Here is a 12,482-nt window from a genome sequence, read left to right as displayed (position 1 = left end):
GCCTGGATTGGAGAAGGTGTCCCACGAAGCAAGGTTGACAGAGCTAGGGCTTTTCCCTTGCCTCATAAGATTTATTTTCCAATCCAGGCAACATCCTAGTAAATCTCTCCTGCACCCTCTGCATGGCCTATTTCTGCTCCTATGTTCAAAGGCTGAGCTTTAATCACCCCATTGTGGGACACTAGAATTTCTAGGCACAGTTATTTCTCCATTACAGTCACAAAATTTATTGCCCAGAGGGAAGGTTTTCAGCCCTTTATGGCCATAATGGAAAATGCTTTTGGATCCAGTAGGTATGTAATTGTAGTCAACAATATATTGTGCTCACAGTCATATAGAAATATTTGAATGAATTTCTTTTGCGAGAAGACACAAAATCGAAAAGTTTCTATAAAGTGTATATTGCAGTGTGCTAATAAAAATAACTGCATATTGTTACGGAGTCCAGAGGACCCCAAAAACCACCAGCAATAGATATGCACCACAACACAGGGTTATTTCAACAAAAGTAGTTTAGAATTATATTTGAACAAGAAAACGGAATTGAACTTTAACTTATTACTTAACTTACCTAACTACTTAATCCCCCCCCTCTAATACTAAGCGCAGGTATGTGTAATGTATATTTAAGATTAGAAAAGTTCTTTGGATCACAGTCCAATCTCACTGGTTACAGGCAATTCTTGAACAGTGCACCGAAGTTAGCATTAACAAAGTTCACCAGTCTTTGGTGCTTAACAGGCAAACGGTTACCACTCAGGCGGGTTCTTGCTGGTTTTCAGAGAGAGATTCCTTTTCCAGGACATCCGCAACTGATTCCTTCTCAATCAGTCTTGCTGACGAAACTTGCCCCCTTCAGGGTTATCCAGATGATCCTCTTTCTTTCTGGTCATCTTTTACACCGCCAGTCTTTTCCTTTGACCAGGCAGCCTTCCAAAGTTTGCCAGCTTGTCCCTCTGGAATGGATTTCCGTCTCTCTCCTCTCTCTTGCACACCCTCCCTCTCTGAGAGCAAAACTCTTCTCCTCTGCCTGCAAAGATCACATGCTCTCCCAGGCAAGCTGCTGTTCATACTTTGTTGTCTCCTGCAAAAAGCATTCTGCAAAAGTCCTGCAAATATTCTGTGTTTTAAAATGTGTGTGTGCAAGCTGCTCTAACAATTCCTCCCAAGCCACCTCTAAATACTCCGTCACAATATCAAACAAAGCTTTCTGGTCTCTCCCCTTGTTAGGTTCATTTTAGAGAATCGCGTCGCTTGTGAAATTGCATTATATTATGTGCTGCACATCACGAAGCAGAGGAACAAGAATGCCATTCTCCGATTACTGCCTTCATTGGGTGAGTGTTTGCAATGACAGCGGGGTAATTACTCTGGGATAATTCCTGCAAAGAAACTTCAAGTCTGCAATAAAGTGAACGGGTAAAGCAGTGGTTGTCAGAGCTCGGTGTCTGCGTGCTGTTCTGCAATACGTGTCATCTTGTTTAGCGCGTGCCATTAGCACCATTGGACGAGCAGCTAGTGTTTTCAGCCATGGGTACAGGCACATTTTCAGATTTTGGTGTGCCCCATGTGTTTTAAGACCATAAGCCTTAGGAGGTGGTAGGTTATTCAGCCCATCAAGTCTGCTGCGCCATGAGCTGATCCATTTCCCCACTCAGCCCCACTCCCCGGCCCTCTCCCTATAACCTTTCATGCCCTGGCCAATCAAGAATCTATCAATCTCTGCCTTTAATTCACCCAATGACCCGACCTCCACAACCGCCTGTGGCCACAAATTCCACAGATTCACCTCTCTCTGGCTGAGGAAATTCCTCTGGTCTAACAGACGGCTTCAATCCTGAAGTTGTGCCCTCTTGTCCTAGACACTCCCACCGTGGGAAACAGCCTTTCTACATCTACTCTGTCCACGCCTTTCAAAACTCCAAATGTTTCCATGAGATTTTCCCCTAATTTACAATGAGTAAAGGCCAAGAGCTAGCAAACGCTCCTCATGTGATAACCCTTTCATTCCCGCAATCATCCTTGTGAACCTCCTCTGAACCCTCTTCAACGTCAGCACATCCTTTCTTAAATGAGGAGCCCAAATCTGCCCACAATGCTCCACCAGTGCTTCATAAAGCCTCAGCATCACATCCCTGATATTCTGTTCCCCTTGAAATGAACGCCAGCATTATATTTGCCTTATTCACCACCGTCTCGACCTGCAAATTTACCTTCAGGCCGTCCTGCACGAGGATTCCCAGCATCACTTGCATCTGGGGATTTTCATTTTTCTCCCCATTTAAAAAAAATGTCTACCTGTTTTTTTTTCTACCAAAGGGCATGACCTTTGTGAGATTATATTTCATTTCCCTCATGTGCCATCACTCATCACCAGGTTCCAGAACAGCTGCTACCCCTCCACCATCAGACCCCTCACCACAAACTCAATCAGGGACTCTTTAAGGACTCTGACCTGTGCACGTTGATTTTTTTTCTCTCTGTATTGCAGTCAGATTGCTTACATGTTGTTATTTGTTTAAGTGTGTACATTGTGTATGGTTTTTCTTTGCACTCCTAATAAGTGGTAATTCTGCCTTGCCCATAGGAAAAAGAATCTCAGGGTGGTATGTAATGTCGTGAATGTACTCTGACAATAAATCTGAACTTTGAACATTCTGAAGATGTGTTGGAAGATTAATTGGCTGGGGAAAATTGCTCCTTGTTTGTAGATGAGTGATAGAATTTGATGGGGGTTGACGGGAATGTGAGCCGAATAAAATAGAATTAGTGCTAAAATGGGGTCTTAATACGGGTACGTTGTAGTGGCCCATGCATGCAGACACGGACTGGCCCACAGAATGGCTGACGAACTCAGTATCTGCGCAGACCTGGGAGTGACACCAGCCATCATCTCAGATGACCTCCTGCACGGCGGGAAGACAGCAGGCTGTGGCAGGAATGCTGGCCAATCCCAGGCCGGCGCTCCGATGACACAGTGCCCTGACATCAGTGCCTGGGGCCCATATAAACGTGATGGCCAGTGGAATAAACCAGTCTCGACTTCAAGGCTTTTGGTGTGTGTGCTGTTCTTCGCCATGCCTGCGTGGCACGAACACTACAACATGATCTTTTATCCAAAATTCTGAAAACTGAAACCTCTGAAAATTGACATTTTTTCCACAGATGTCATCTGCACACCAAAGCTTGCCACAGGATTGGGTGCTGGGTCCACTATTTTGGGCTATCTTCATGAATAAATTAGATGGCAGTGCAGTTGTGTGCTAAGCCCTTCTTCTCCTCCCCCTCTCCTGGGGTCATCCACATGTTGCAGGAAAATTTCCTGGAAATAATGGAACAAATTCTACCCTATAAACTCCCTCTCCTTGATAACGCTATCCTCTGTCCTCCATGGAGAAATTGTGAAAAAAAATTGAAATTTTCTCTTGTTCAGGCTCTATTTGGCGAAAGTGATGCTCTGCCTGTTTTAGATGTGGCCAGGTAATAGACACTGTTTTACGTTCTACTTGGCCCTGTCCTAAAGTGGTTGAGCTTGGCAATTTTGTGTAGAACAGGTTACAGGAATTAAATTCCCACAAAACCCAATGTTATTTTTATTAGGTAATATTGAAGGGATAACACCAAAATTTAGATTATCAAAAAGAACTTGTTTAGATTACCTTGGCAGTAGCAAGAAAATGTATAGCAGTAACATGGAAGTCGGACACCCATCGAGGTCTGGAGCGATGGAACGCAGAAATGCATGGCTGGATTCCTCTTGAGAAGATTATTTCTAACGTGAGAAATAAATATGATGTGTTTTTGAAATTTGGTGCCCATATTAACATATTGGTAGAATTAATTCATAGATGTTTTCCCTAAACTTTGAACCTTGCTAACATCCTTGGAAGTATTTAAAGATACAAATGATTAGAACTGTGTGGTGAGGGTGCCCTTCAGCAACCAGGTTTCTATTCTTGTTTTCCTACTGTGATGGAATATTTGGGAATGTTTTTGGGAGATAAATTGGTAAAATTAGAGTAGGTTACATGCATACATACACTTTAAAACAGATCTTATTTGAAATACTGAAGAATTCATGTTCAGTGACTTTACAGAAACTATGGAGAATGCTATGCACATTTCACAAGTAGGTGCTAATTGAAATGATGTCATGAAATGAATGGACTGGAGACAGGTCATCTGTGTTGGACATTTCTGACCTCTCTGCAAAGTGCTCACTCAAAGGTCAATGAGAGGTTTGTTTACCTAAAACAACAGATGGGAGCAGAAGACCAACTCCTACTGTTTGCTGGAGAAGGGGGGGGTTTTGCAAGTGAGAGAGAGAAGGACATGTGGCTGGCAGTTGGAATCTCAGAGAGAGAGAGAGAGAGAGAGAGAGAGAGAGAGAGAGCTGAAACAGTGTCAGCCAGGTGAAGCTTGTTGGAACTGAAACAGAAGTTCCAGAGCAGTGGGTGGCTGAAAGTGCTATCTGTCTGATGTTTCTCTTGGAATAAGGGGATCAGAAAGGAAATCTGGTAGCCTGAAAGAAAGAGGTTATCATCTGGAGAACCCTGATGGGGCAAGTTTCATCAGCAAGACATTGAGGTGACTAATGGTGGTACCTCAGTTGTGGAAATCCTGGAACAACTCTCTCTGCAAACCCTTCGAGAACCTTCCTGAGCGGTAGACATTTACCTTCCGAGCCCCAAAGCCTGGTGAACTTTACACATGTTAAATTCTGTGCACAGGATTAGAATTGCCTGCAACCAGAGAACTTGGAAGAAGAAGTGAGATTGAACTGTGAACCAAAGAACTTTTCTTAAATTTACACACACATTACACACACGTGCACTTAGAATTAGAAGAGGGTTAAGTTAGGTTAGTTACTAGAGATAAGTTAAAGTTGATTATGTTTTCATGTTTAAAAATAGTTAAAAACAACTTGTGTTTAAATCATTACTTCGTGTGGTGAATACTCTGCTGGGTTTTGGGATCCTCTGGGCTCATAACCACTACTTTCTTTTTCTGTGCCTTTTCTTATTTTCATGTTTTTTCTTGGGGTTTTGTTTAGGGGAGAGGGTTGGGGTTTCATACCATCTTGTATAATAGATTTTAATATTGGACAACTGTATTTTGCATCTGGCTGTGATTACACGTATTTAAATAAAAGTTTAAAAATGAAAAGGAAGTTATGCTCCGCCGAAATTGAAAAATTCATCGAGTCAGGTAGTAGCTGTTCTTTGTATTTCACTGCAGTGGAAACCTACAATGACATGGCATTCAGCGACATTTTCTTGCACCTCTTCACGAGCCACTTAACCCTGTTGACGGAGGAATTTTCAGCAGAGGACTTCTGCACTGCCCTGTTTGATGGCTTCATCCTTACGACCTTCTCCAGGTAAGGGGAAATTTAAACAAATGCATCAAATCCTTTGCAAGTTCAAGTTTATCGTCAGGTGTACAGAGATGCAGTCAGAAAGGTGGTTTTGCAAGCAGTCCAGTGGGTAGGATGGCAAATACACAATGTCAGCTTTATTGCCATCTGATTGTACCAGTACCACCTGATGAAACAGTGTTCTCTGGTCCTCGGTGCAAAACACACAACCCAATAGACACACATGCAGACAAACAATATGTATGCAGGACAACTATTTATATACACAAATAAATACATAAAATGTTGTTTCGTTAATAGGAGAGTCTTGAATGGTTAGTGTGAGAGGTTCCTTTGGTTGTTCCACATTCTCACTGGTGGTGCTGGCTCTGATGCTCCTGTATCTCTTCCCCGACGGGAGCAGCTGAAAGGTGCCATGTGCGGGATCGAAGTGATTTTGCCCCCACCCTCTTCAGACTTCCCGGTAGATCACGTCAATGGGGTGAGAGAGACGCCAGTGATCCTCCCATCCACTGTTATGGTCCTGAGGATCAACCTCTTTTCCATTTCTCTGCAGCCACCGTACCACACTGATTCCGCTAGACTTGATAGAGCTCCTGGAGCAGTTTGTCACAATGGTGGCCGGTCGCCCTGCCTGCTTCGGTCTTCTCAGGAAGTGCAGTCACTGTTGCGCCTTCCTGACAAGTGAGGAGATGTTTAGCGCAGTTTGCATTTCTGTAAAATTGAAGTTACAATCATGTAGGATGGGTCACAGAAAATCTCCACTGACTGGAGTCTTACTAAACGTAAATTAATGCAAATATGTTAATTGGAGTTTGTGGATTCCTTATCAAATAGAATTATGACTCTATCTTTACTAAAAAAAAGGTGCAGAGACCCTGTGTGAGTAAAACATGTAGTAATGATCACACCAAGACACAAGAGAAACTTGTCCGTGAACTACTCTTTGCAGACGATGCCGCTTTAGTTGCCCATTCAGAGCCAGCTCTTCAGCGCTTGACGTCCTGCTTTGCGGAAACTGCCAAAATGTTTGGCATGGAAGTCAGCCTGAAGAAAACTGAGGTCCTCCATCAGCCAGCTCCCCACCATGATTACCAGCCCCCCCACATCTCCATCGGGCACACAAAACTCAAAACGGTCAACCAGTTTACCTATCTCGGCTGCACCATTTCATCAGATGCAAGGATCGACAATGAGATAGACAACAGACTCGCCAAGGCAAATAGCGCCTTTGGAAGACTACACAAAAGAGTCTGGAAAAACAACCAACTGAAAAACCTCACAAAGATAAGCGTATACAGAGCCGTTGTCATACCCACACTCCTGTTCGGCTCCGAATCATGGGTCCTCTACCGGCACCACCTACGGCTCCTAGAACACTTCCACCAGCGTTGTCTCCGCTCCATCCTCAACATCCATTGGAGCGCTTACATCCCTAACGTCGAAGTACTCGAGATGGCAGAGGTCGACAGCATCGAGTCCACGCTGCTGAAGATCCAGCTGCGCTGGATGGGTCACGTCTCCAGAATGGAGGACCATCGCCTTCCCAAGATCGTGTTATATGGCGAGCTCTCCACTGGCCACCGTGACAGAGGTGCACCAAAGAAAAGGTACAAGGACTGCCTAAAGAAATCTCTTGGTGCCTGCCACATTGACCACCGCCAGTGGGCTGATATCGCCTCAAACCGTGCATCTTGGCGCCTCACAGTTTGGCGGGCAGCAACCTCCTTTGAAGAAGACCGCAGAGCCTACCTCACTGACAAAAGGCAAAGGAGGAAAAACCCAACACCCAACCCCAACCCACCAATTTTCCCCTGCAACCGCTGCAATCGTGTCTGCCTGTCCCGCATCGGACTTGTCAGCCACAAACGAGCCTGCAGCTGACGTGGACTTTTTACCCCCTCCATAAATCTTCGTCCGCGAAGCCAAGCCAAAGAAGAATGATTAACCAATCCTCGATCTGTGCTAATCCTATCCGCCAATATTACCTCACAGCTCTTCAACTCAACCCCCAACTCATGAAGGCTAGCACACCATTAACCTTCTGTCCACCATCTTGTGCAGCAATCTTGAGGAATCTGTCGATGTGTTCCTTTACATTGTTGAGGATCCTGCTGTTAACTAATGCCGTTGCTTTCAAGTTCAATCTTCCAGAGTAGAACTTCAGCTGCTCCCATCAGGAGAGTGATCCAGGAGGATCAGAGCTAGCACCACCAGGCTGAGGATCCCACGGGCTGTGAGAATACTGAACGACCAAAGGAACTGCTTGCACTAACCCTCCGAAACTCTCGTATTTACAAAACAATATTTAAGTATTTATTTGTATACAAGTTTGTACCAATTAACGTCTGTTAGGGCATCGTCTGACCACATGTACATCTGTGGTCCCATAATTATTCAGTTACTGCGAGCAAGTCTGCAAAAATTTAGAAAAAGCGATCGCTAGCTATAGGAAATTGTAAACTGTATACCCACACTGATCCCACTGCCCCCTCTCTCCCCACAGCCCTGTATCAGTCCCCACACTGATCCCACTTCCCTGCTCTCCCCACAGCCCTGTATCAGTCCCCACACTGATCCCACTGCCCCGCTCTCTCCCCACAGTCCTGTATCAGTCCCCACATTGATCCCACTTCTCTGCGCTCTCCACACAGCCGCATATAGGTCCCCACACTGATCCCACTGCCCCACTCGCTCCCCACAGTCCCCATACTGATCCCTAATTACAAATAAAAAGTTGACAGGTACACCTCAGTACCCCCTATAGCTTTGCTAAGTACATAATTTGGTGTTCGCACAACATCCACGTTGCATAACGTCCTGCTTCACAGAACGTATTGTGGACGTTTAGTGGTCCATACCCTGTATAATAATACTTGTCCTAAATATGTATTGTGTGCCATGTATCTGTCTGCGTGTTTTGCACCGAGGACCGGAGAACGCTGTTTCATTGGGTTGTACTTGTGCGTCTCTGGCTCTATTCCTTCTGTTCTTTTCCTTCTCATCCCCTGCTACCTGCCTGTTCATCCACACCTTCCTCCCACCAATTTCCCACGCTCTTCCCTTCTATCCTGCTCTCAGAGTGCATCTTTCTCGCCCCTCTGCCTCTTCCTCCTTCTCTGATTTCTTCCCCCTTATTACCCCTCGGCCCATGCTCCTCTCCTGCCCCCACCCTTTATTTAACTTGAGCTTCTGCCAGTTTCTTCCTCTTCCTGTTGAAAGGTTTTGGCTGTTGCTTTTCCATGAATGTCACCTGACCTTGTGTGTGGCCGGATCAGTGGTTCTCAACCTTTTTCTTTCCACTCACATCCCACTTTAAGTATCCCTATACCTGTGATTAGTAAGGGATTGCTTAGGTGGGATGTGAGTGGGAAGGGAAGGTTGAGAATCACTGCTTTAGACCCAATTGTTACTGAAATATTTTGCTTGAGAAAAATTGTCATTGGCCCATTTCCTTTGGAATGTGCACAGAACGAGTCAATTAGGGACGATTAAAACAGTGGTTTTCAAACCTTTTCTTTCCATCCACCATCCACAACCAACTCGAACAACTGTTCAAATTTCCCCTACTGCGTAACCCTCCATTTGTCTCAGTTCCATGTACCTAATAGTCTCTGAAAAGATCCTATTGCATCTGCCTCCATCACTGTTGCTGGCAGTACATTCCATGCACTCACCACTCTCTGTATCTTACACCCCCTTGTATTTACTCCAAGAACCTTAAAACTAGGCCATTTCAGCCCTGTGACAAAGCCTCTGGCCGTCCACACGATCAATGTCTCTCATCATTTTGTATACCTCTATCAGGTCACCCCTCCAAGGAGACAAGTTCACTCGACCTATCCTCATAAAGCGTGCTCTCCAATCCCAGCAGCATCCTTGTAAATCTCCTCTGCACCCTCTCCATCGCATCCACATCCCTCCTGTGGTGAAATGACCAGAACCGAACAGAATATTCCAAGCGGGGTCTAACTAAGGTCTTGTATAGCTGTAACATTTCCTCAATCCTCCACGGTTAATGAAGGCCAACTCACCGTACACCTTCTCAACAACACTATCGTCGTGTGCAGTAGCTTTGAGTGTCCTGTGGATGTGGACCTCTCAGTCCGTCCACACTGCTCAGCATCCTCCCATTAACACTGTATTCGGCCTTCAAATTTGACCTACTGAAATGAACCACCTCACACTTTAGTGGGTTAAGCTCCATCGGCCACTCGTCAGCCCAGCTCTGCGTCCTATCAGTGTCCCTCTGCCATATATGGTGCCTATCCACAACACCACTAACCTTCGTGCCATCTACAAACTTACCCAGCCACCCTTCCACTTCCTCATTCAGGTCTTTTGTAAAAGTCACAAAGAGGAAGGATCCCAGAAAATATCCCTGAGGAAAACCATTGGTCACTGACCTTCATGCAGAATATGAACCATCTACAATCTCCCTCTGCCTTCTGTGGGCAAGTCAATTCTGTATCCACAAAGCAAGGCCTCATTGGTTTCCATTCTCCTGAAGGAGCCTGGCATGGAGAACCTTATCAAATGCCTTGCTGAAATCCTTATACACTACGTCCACTGCTCCACCTTCTTTTGGGACATCCTCAAAGAATTCAATCAGGCTCCTGAGACACAAAGCCATGGTGACTCTCCCGAATCAGATGATGCTCGTAGATCCTGTCTCAGGATCTTCTCCAACAGATTGCCCACCACTGAAATAAGACACACTGGTCTATCATTTCCTGGGTTGTCTCTCCTCCCTTTCTGGAACAGGGGAACAATATTTACCAGCCTCCAATCCTCTGGATCTCGTGAAGCTATTCCCACAGTTCTATTGGGTATGGAATTCCGGGATTTAGGCTCTGTGGTCATGGAAGAAAATTTTCCTCATGGCAACAAATTGTTTTAATTGGAAGTAAAACACGAAAATCTGAAGACACTGTGGTTGACAAAGCTGAAGAAACTAAGCAGTGTCCTTTACATAGCAAAGGTTGGTTCAATTGTTTGGCGGCGGCATTCTGACTCTCTTTGCATTGTAGTAAAGAAAATGTGCACCGGCACGTCCTCCGCCTACTGCTTCACCTACACCAGAAAGTGGTACCTTCAAAAATGCTCTCGCTGCAGAAGGCACTGGAACCAACCAAACAGGTGAGAGGGTTGTTCAAACCAGCACAAGGCAACGATAAAAGGTAACAGATGCAATGGATAAAATTTTACATTAGGGTAGCTCGGCTGGCGCAGTGGTTATAGCGCCATGCTGTTGCAGTGCCAGCGGCCCGGGTTCGAATCCCACGCTGTCTGTAAGGAGTTTGTATGTTCTCCCCACATCTGCATGGGTTTCCTCCCACCTACCGAAACATTGACCTACTGGGGTTGTAGGTCATTTGGGTGTAATTGGGTTGCACGGCTCATGGGCCTGTTACCGTGTCGTGTATCTAAATTAATAAGTAGAATTTTAAATTCAGGCATGTTATGTAGGACGAGATGTTAATATCCCTTATTGCCTAGACTCTGCGGGGTAGCCAAGTGAGAGGTGGCATCTTCTGGGCTATCGTGGGCGTCCTCCTTCCTCAGTGTTTCGCTGATAGACCCAGAGGGTTCAGCAGTGAATCCCGATGGCCTGGGCTCACACCCTCGGTGCCATTCACTCCCTTGGGGGCCCAGGTGGGATCCTTTCTCCTCATCCAGAGCCACTGTCGACCCTTTTTCAGCAGCTCTGGAGAGATCTTTCGCCGCTTGTCGGTGTCTCTTTCCTTGCACTCCCAACTCCCGGAGTAGCCTTGATGTCGATGTGGTTACAAATCCTCTGCAATCTACTTCAACCGGTCGACCCCTTGCCTTCCAGTCACGTTGCTGCACGTTAGCTGCAAGCTTAGTGTCTTTCACAAGCATAGGCCTCCTCCACTGCATCTTCCAAGGGCTCGATGATGTAAGCGAGGTGGAGCGAGGCCGACCACAGCACAAGGTCTGCTCTGAGGTTGGTTTTCGCTATTTCATTTGGAAAGCGGAGCTTCTGGCCTAAGCCTGCCGCCGTCTTCCAATTATGTGCCTCCGCCTAGCTGCTCAGAGTCTGATCTTGCAGTGGCGACTCTGGCTTGACCCTCACCTTCCCAGACAAATGCTGTTAGCAGCCACCGGGATGAAGGGGGAGGTAGAGCGTTAACACTCATCCGTCGATTTTCCAGCACTGTACCACCTGGTTATGACGCCAGGTGTATCGGCCTTGAATGAGATTGGTCTTGCAGCCCACCGCAATATGCTTAAAGCCTGAACTCTCTCCTGTCTAAGCTCAACTTTATAGTACGATAATGTTTTTTTCCAAAGCTGTACGACAGAATAAACTGTTTATTTCAGTGTAGTGTAGTGGACATTTTTATGTAACAATTGCTCATCAAGTTCCTTTAACTAGTGACCTATCCTGGACACACACCTCACTTGGCAGGAAGGCACCACAGCGAGTAGACTGCAGTGGGCAAGGCTACCGGCCACTATCATGTCAACCTACTACAGGAGCTCTCTGTCTGGCTCCATCACATCGTTCAATTACATTTATCATCTGCACAAGTACAACCCGACGTATCAGTGTTCTCCAGTCCTTGGTGCAAAACACACGGACACACAACCAGATATAGCACACATGCAGACAAGTGATACATATGCCTAGAACCGTAGAACACAGAAACAGGCCCCTTTGGCACATTTGGTGTAGCAGTTAGTGCAACACCTTTACAGCGCCAGCGATCGGGGCCGGGGTTCGAATCCTGCGCTGTCTCAGTTTGTGTGTTTCTCCCCATGTCTGTGTGGGTTTTCCACGGGTCTCCGGTTTCCTACCACCCTTCAAAACGTGCCAGGGGTGTAGGTGTCATTGGGCAGCACGGACTCGTATGTCTAAATTTAAAATTCTTCTTAAGTTGAAATTGAACTTGCATTCTCCACCTCAGCTGGCAGCTCTTTCCACACTCCCCCCTCTCTATGTGAAGAAATTCCCCATAAACTTTTCCCCTTTCATTGTTAACCCATGCCCTCTGGTTTGTATTTCACCTACCCTCAGTGGAAAAATCCGATCTACATTTACTCTGTCTATCCCCCTCATAATTTAAAAACCTTGATCAAA

General features: G+C 45.8%; 1 protein-coding gene across 2 annotated transcripts in view; it reads left to right on the top strand.

Annotated features, from left to right (window-relative positions):
• nelfb (negative elongation factor complex member B) overlaps positions 1-12,482 on the top strand; it is a 55,689-nt gene that overhangs the window by 36,040 nt on the left and 7,167 nt on the right. Inside the window, exons 10-12 of one of the 2 annotated variants that reach the window (XM_069912247.1) lie at positions 1,231-1,337; positions 5,239-5,380; positions 10,408-10,516. In XM_069912247.1, coding sequence (XP_069768348.1) covers positions 1,231-1,337; positions 5,239-5,380; positions 10,408-10,516 — 358 coding nt within the window. The remainder of the gene's footprint in view (positions 1-1,230; positions 1,338-5,238; positions 5,381-10,407; positions 10,517-12,482) is intronic. The other variant, XM_069912248.1, reaches the window with a different exon arrangement.

This window comes from Narcine bancroftii (assembly GCF_036971445.1).
Source record: "Narcine bancroftii isolate sNarBan1 chromosome 5 unlocalized genomic scaffold, sNarBan1.hap1 SUPER_5_unloc_2, whole genome shotgun sequence".
Lineage (NCBI taxonomy): Eukaryota > Metazoa > Chordata > Chondrichthyes > Torpediniformes > Narcinidae > Narcine > Narcine bancroftii.
This window is presented reverse-complemented; position numbering and strand designations above follow the sequence as displayed.